Source organism: Crocodylus porosus, unplaced genomic scaffold, assembly GCF_001723895.1.
Source record: "Crocodylus porosus isolate Cpor-Errol unplaced genomic scaffold, CroPor_comp1, whole genome shotgun sequence".
NCBI classification, from domain to species: Eukaryota; Metazoa; Chordata; order Crocodylia; family Crocodylidae; genus Crocodylus; species Crocodylus porosus.
In genome coordinates, this window is record NW_017728951.1 from 20441801 (window position 1) to 20449136 (window position 7336).

Consider the following 7336-nt stretch of genomic DNA (forward strand, 5'->3'; position numbering starts at 1 on the left):
GCTCCTACCCTGGGGGTCTTTAAGAGGAGGCTGGATGTACACCTTGCTGGGGTCGTTTGACCCCAGTACTTTTTCCTGCTATGGCAGGGGGTCGGACTTGATGATCTACTCAGGTTCGTTCTGACCCTACCAACTATGAAACTATGAATTCATCAAGTCTGTCTTTTTCTAAAAGGATGCCTCCTTTTTATTCTTAAGATAACAAAACCATGTTGGCTTTGCCTTCTTGTTTGCTAAAATAACTGGTTCTTTCAAAGTTTTGTAATAAGGTTCTTGAGAAGCCAAAGTTAACCTACTGTGTGTATTATGTATATGGTCCTGCAATATTTTCATTGACCCATAATCATTCACTATATACATACGCATATAGGGAATGGTACATATATAGTGAATGATTATGGATTCTATTTTTTTTTGGCAAAAGCAGCCATCTCAAATGTATTCTCTATCACTTTATTGCTGCCATAGAATAGGATCCATTTTGAGCAAATGGCTTTGACAGCACCCTTTGCTCCTTTTAAAGTGATTTCATTCTTCATGTGGAGCCACAGACCTAGCAATTCCTCGTTCTTCCTTCTCTTTTACACTGTTGAATTTGGGTTCTGTTTCTGCTAGTTCCTTCTGTTTCTCCTCAATTTTTTCAAGAAGCTTCTGTCTCTCCTTTAACAGCCTTTTCTGAAAGTAAAGCAAGGTAATGTTTAATGTCTATTCCAACATCATCGAGCACAGCAGCATTTCTAAAATACATTTGTAATTATAAAATTGCAAGCTGCCTTTGCTTGCCTGTCTCTGGAACGGCAAGGAGAAGGCTTGCATGTGGTCTCCAACACTTGGAGCAGTCCTACTGGGCTAATAGCTATATGCCTGCTAAATGAAGTACTTGGTAAAGCCACAGCTGATATCAGAACTGAGAGTCACAACAGCTGAATCTTCACAAAGTTACACATAAGATATACTGTCACTGTTTAGATCTACAACAGATGACAAACAACGAGCATTATTTGCTCGATATAAATGGCTGCCCATGCTGGAAATGGGTGTTTTAAGTTGCGGGGAACGGGACTATATACACTATTCTTGAAAGGCCACGGATCTCTTAGATTAGTAACAAATGAGTGCAGGTCAAATAGCTGAGTGCAACTCAAGGGTGTTCTAATGACCTCCCTTCAATGAGTCTGAATTGCAATGGTCTCTTTAACATGCAAACAACTGAAGCAGAGGAAGGACAGCTACAGCCGATTGATTTTTCAGCCAGGAGGCAACAATATAATTGATCAAAATGGAGGAGTTTACTATTGTTCTACAGCACAAAGTGTTAGGCACTTCACAGAAACAAGAGTCCTGTGTCCTGAAGTACTAACAGTGTAATTAAAGCTTGCAGCCTTAAAAGCAGATGCCTCATGGTACATTACTGCTCCGACTACATGCACACCCCACTTTTGAGATCCTCACAAAATAAAGTGCTTACCCTTTGTTCACTGTTGCCAGCCAGCTCGTCTTGCAAGTCTTTAGCTTTAAGCTCCAGTTTAGTCCTCTGTTTAATCTGCTCCTGTCTTTCAGCACTAAGTTGTTCCTTTTCTTCTTTCATTGCTGAAATCTTTGTTTTTAATTCTCGAACCTGTCGTTCTATTTCCTATACAAATAAAAGCATGTGTTTTATTTAACACAAGATACATGTGCCATTGATAGATTTTTTCTGCATTTTTGTTTCTATTAAAGAAACTGGAACAATGCAACCTTATTATTCATCCAATGATATAAGAGGAAAGCTGAAGATACAAAATGTGAAAAAAATGAAATAAGTGTATTCATCACTATATATTCACAACAAGATGAAGCCCAAAACAGTATTGAAAACTAAGCTTAAAAACAGGAATACATGACTAAAACAGGACCAACCCAGCCAGCGAACCCAGTACCCTGTATTCGTAAGTTACCATTTCTCCAAAAGCAATCAATTTAATCCTGAGCACATGAACAAGATCAGCCAGACAGGCAACTCAGCATTGCTCAGCATTGTTAGGAGCACCAGCTAACCAAAACCAAATTCCCCAGTCTAGCTATGGCCACAGTTCAGTATTTCAGAGGAACTGGGGGAGATCAAACATCTAAAAACCAAACAATGCTTTTTAAGAAAGTTCTAGCAATTCCAGGTGACCAGCAGAAGCCCCAAAATTGAGGATTACAGGATACTTTCCACATATTCAAGCAACCCACTTCAAAATCAAGTTCTTGCAACTTGCTCGTAGGAGTCACACAACAGAAACAACATATCACATGTTTGATTTCTGCTCGAAGGTTTTACTGCCCTGTTCTGGTAGGATCTTTCTTCCATAAATCTGTCAAACTTCATCGTGAAACAATTCAGACTCCTGTACCTACTACTTTGTCCAAAAAACCATTCTAAGACTGTAGTGGTTAAACCTTTATTCTGTTGATTAGATACCTCTTTCAGCTTTCAGTCTAAATGTACTTGTGGCCAACGTGTGTCCAATATTGTTCTTTGCCTTATAGCTCTTTTCTTTCCCCAATACATTCTTTTAAAATACTTGCTGGATTAAATCTCAATTTAAATTTTGCTAAACTAAAATGTGCCAAGTTCTTTCAAGCTCCTCCCATAAGGCAAGTTCTACACTCCCCTAAACTTCGAGTGGCTCTTCCAGTATGAATCCACCTTTTTATGAATGTAAATGACCAGAATTGTAACAATAGTCTAGACAGGGTCTTACCAAAGTTTTGTTCAGTGCTAGTTACCTTTCCCTGTCTCTACTGAAAATATCCCACCTAATACAACTAAGAACTGCATTAGGCTTCTTCACAGCCATATCACACTGGCAGCTCAGGAACATCCTTCAGTGGACTAGTATACTCATGTTCCTTTCTTTTCTGTTTCCTTCAAATCATAATCTCCCATTTAACAGCAGAAGCTGAAGCAGGAGCTTTTCTAAGTTGACGTAGCAGATAAAGTCACTGATAAATGTTGTGCGCAGCCGCAGCATGCACGTGGCCAGGAATACAGTCCAGTAGCTTGGCGAGCAGTGTCCAGCTGGTAAGTCTGTGCGGTGGGGGCACAGACTGAGGCCCCCACAGTGAGAGAGGAAGTGGTGCTGGGTTAGGAGCGGGTGTAGGCGCTGCCCAGCTGGGGTGGAGCATGGTATGGAACTGCAGGGTCATCCAGGTGTAGGGTGGGGCTACTGAGGACCGTGGGCTGCACTGGCCTCTTTCCAGCTGGGGCTGGGCTAGGGCCGCGCTTAGGGCTGGCAGGCAGGGGTGGTGCAGGTGACAGTGGTGCTGGGAGGGGGCCACAAGGTGGGCTATAGCCATTCCAAAATTCCCCATAGGCACCCTCCCAGTGCTGCCACTGCCCAACCTGCCCCCATTCGCCCTGAGTGCAGCACCAGCCCAGCCCCCTCACTGGGAAGAGGCTGGCACAGCTCCTGCCCCCAAGCCCACACATATCCTGCTCCCCATGCCTCCCCTGTGGCTGTGCGCACAGCAAGAAGCTGCCTGCCATACTCTGCACGAGCTACCAGCGGCTCCATCCCGCACCCCGCCCCACTCCTTCCCTCCCACAGAATTACCCGCCAGAAGCTTCTCTCCATGCTGCCAGGCTGCATACCGACTATCATATCGGTATCAGCTGATAGGACTGGTTAATTGGCCATCAGTACCAGTCCTCCATTTTACAGGTGTTGCTATTTCTCATGCCAGATCCTTCAATCAATCATTTAGTTGATCTTAAAATTTAGGAGTACCATCAGGATGATTAGACAACTTCAAGGTCTGTGTTTAAATTCATTCCAATTTGAGACATCGCAGATGAAAATAATATATTCTCTCTCAAATACATACACGTATACAGAAACCCAGGAAAAAGATAGCCAGTGGCAACTAAACAATGCGTCATCACAGCAAGTCTTGAAATTGGTCATGTTAGAGCTCTTCTAGATTATACCTCCATCTTATCTCTGGCATCTTGTTGTGCGTCTCTCAGCTGCCTTGATTTCTCTCCGCTCGTCTCTCGTTTGGCAGAAAGCTGGAGGCAAATATTATCACATATTTAAGTATTAAATACTTATTTTAATATCATTTTTATCCAGGACAATGTCAGCTTGGCAAATTAACAAACATAAAATGAATGACAAATTTTTAAATATTCTTTCTAGAAGGATAAGAAGTCTGCATAAAATAAGGTAAGTTTAAGTGTTCATAATAAAAGAATTATGAAATGAGGGATAGACAGTATGCTCTACCTCATCCAGCTTAGCACGGGTTTCATTAAGCTCCTGGTTATAAATGGTGTATTCTAGTGCTCTCCTCATTTTATCCCACTTTTGATACTGAGCAAGCTCTTCTTTCTCCTCTTCTAGTGTATGTAATCGCTCTTCAATGTACTTCAGCAACTCATTGATTTTCTCTCGTTTACCCTCTTTAGAAATAATGAAATGCAAGACAAAGATAGCAGCTAAATTATACAATGTAGTCTGAAAATAATATTTATTCCCTTTTTACATCATTCCCTCTCTTTATGACTCATTAAATGGGTCTTTTGATTTAAATCAAATGACTGCAGAAAAAGGCCTACTGCAATTGCGATCTTGGTCAATGGTTAATATTCACAGTCCCCCTAACCAAAATCTTCCATCTGCCAAGGATTATGCTAATACTGCTTCACAGCTGCTGATCAGTGGTTATGGACATGCATGCAACAAAATAAAAATCACATTTGGATTTTCTGGAAATTGTCCCAGGAGACCTCCAGTTTTAAGCCCACAATACTGCAATTCCTAGCTCTATTACAGTTCATCATACACTCCACATCTAACAGACACAGGATTAAAGTCAAAATAATTAAAACAAACTTTAAATCTGCACAATGCAAAAATATATAATAAAAAAATGGCTGAAAGTCCAGGCTGCATAAACCCGATTTCTTCTACCCTTCATTTTTCCTTCAAAAATAAGTTGAACACATTCCCCATTTTTGTTCCTCTAAAGCAGAAGTGCCAACTGAAATGAGCTGGCAGGGTGTATTCCTTTTCCAGCAGCATAGGGGTTGGTCATAACCACTTCATAGGCATCAGATCTTGCTAAACTATACCGGCAGCTAAGGTCAGAACCTCCTTTTTACAGGTGTGCTGTGAAGGGGGCAGCTTGGTCCTTCAAGAGTTTAACACTTGGGCCTCAGCTGCTGTGCTGTTTTCCAAGAAGCATAGCTTGCCAGAGGTACTTCTTGCTCTCCCCAACTGTTTGGGCTGCAGCTTTGACTCCATGCAACACTGCAGGACGTACACGCTATAACTCATTTAGAGCCACCAAAGAAAAAAAAAGAAAAGAAAGCAAGAGAGTTGCTGCTAGGATTTGATAATGCAGTCAGGCCGTTAAATGTTAGGCTCCTATCCATAAACAAACGGTGATTTCTGCTATAACAATATACCGCTTCAAAATTTAAAAATGTCAAACTCTGCAGTTATGGATTTGTAGAGACTACAGGATTTGAAATTAAATGAGCAAGGTAGCTCATGTATTTTAGTCCTGCTGTTTCATCTAAATCTGCAGAATCAGGAAGACACCATTTTATACACAGTTGGCATTTTCAACATCATCATCATAAAACAAAAGACAAGAAATGTTAAAAAGAGAGATCAGATTCTGTGGCAAGACCAAATTTATGGAACCAAATTCATGATCAAAGCACTGAGAAATATACAATGATCTAGCCTTAACTTTGAATGTTTTGGTTTTTAAAATGTATTAGCAACATAGCATTAAAAACAGTTGAGTTATTCTTGCAAAGGTTACTAATTATTTCTCCCCCAGGACTAAAGGCAGCACTGTCACATATCAGTTGCTGACAAAATTGAACCTCTTAACATAGCACTAGGTGGCAGGTACGTTCCACACACAATCTGTAAAGCCCTTGGGATCTTTACAATGAAAGGAAAAAATAGTTAAAAATTTAAATTACTGACCTTATTAAATATTTAATAAATATTTACAATTAAATATTCATTTTTACAACCAAACTGAAAACCTTGTGATTAATCAAACCAGTGGGGCAAGAATCACCATATTTCTTACATAAAATCAGAGGAAGGGAGGAAGGGGGATAAAGATAAGGGAAATCTTTTTTTTTTTTTTTTTTACCCGTTTCTTTCATTAATGAAATACTCTCTTCTTTCCGTTCATCATATACTCTAGTACCAGCTACTTCTCTTAACAGCTTCAACCTCTGAGAGTCTGGTGCTGTTGCCATCTGATTAATCTAAAAGATCAAGGAAACAAAGTTATAAGATTACTGTTTTGAATATCTTCGTTACACACTAATAATTATCAGCACCATATACAATATCCAGTACGGTGCATTTTTTATAACTGTTCAAATACAGTAGAACTTCTGTAATTCTCATTTAACTAGCCAATAAACCAGTAATTCTTTCTAGTCAGGCGTCAGATGCCTAAATCAAGATCGCATGACATTTATCTGAAATGCACCTACTCCTAATTACCGGTACAAACTTGCTTGATGATACAACTTTTCAGGACTGACATATTTTGAGGAAGATCAGTATGTATTCTCCTCCTTTTGATGCATCAATTACTTGTTTTTAAAGAGAGGTAGCTAGCCATGTTAGTTGGAAGTCAGGCAGAAGGCAGGGAAGGGTTTTTTTTTGTTGTTGTTTTTTTTTTTAAGTGAAAGAAGTTTTCTGATAGTGATTCTGATAATGTAGCTCATTTTTATTAATTTTAAAATGCTAGGAGACCTTGAGGCCTAATCTGAGTCAGTATTTCCTGGACTTTGAAAAAATAAACTAGATCTGCTTAAGCTGATGTTCAGAGAAATTCAGGCTTCAGTCTTAATATTCTGCTGCTAAACCACTTAATTAACCTACTAATTTAGCTAACGCCATACGACCACATAATTCAATACACTATGTCCCCAGATAGCCTTGAATTTTAAGAACCTCTGCTTATTCAATGGGAGTTCCTCTCATTGCAGCAGCCCCTACTGCTTAATAGAACTTATTAATACAACTGATTAACAGAACTTGTCTGATTACTTCTAACTAATTACCAAGGTGCCACACTCTCAACTATAGAGTTTTGGTTCCTGCATCCTTTTACATTATCTGGAAGAATAGAGTTGCTTTCTAACTATTATTTTCCCTTAACTTTGGCAAATTCAGTAACATCATAAACATGTATAATGCAGTGTTAAAACTGGGGCCCAGTTTTAGCAGTGCATAATACATGTTTATGATGTTATGAGACTATCAAAATCTCTCCACTTTGTCATTTATTTACAACTGATGAGATCTTTTTCAAAGGTTATAAA

The 7336-nt window shown here is 39.5% G+C and overlaps 1 protein-coding gene across 1 annotated transcript in view; it reads right to left on the reverse strand.

The window, feature by feature from the left end:
- The window catches only part of SMC3 (structural maintenance of chromosomes 3), a 43649-nt gene that overhangs the window by 22085 nt on the left and 14228 nt on the right, over nt 1-7336 (reverse strand). The window contains exons 8-12 of the mRNA XM_019556024.1: nt 6148-6265; nt 4254-4429; nt 3956-4036; nt 1469-1633; nt 554-675 (exon numbers count right to left, since the gene is read on the reverse strand). Coding sequence (XP_019411569.1) covers nt 554-675; nt 1469-1633; nt 3956-4036; nt 4254-4429; nt 6148-6265 — 662 coding nt within the window. The remainder of the gene's footprint in view (nt 1-553; nt 676-1468; nt 1634-3955; nt 4037-4253; nt 4430-6147; nt 6266-7336) is intronic.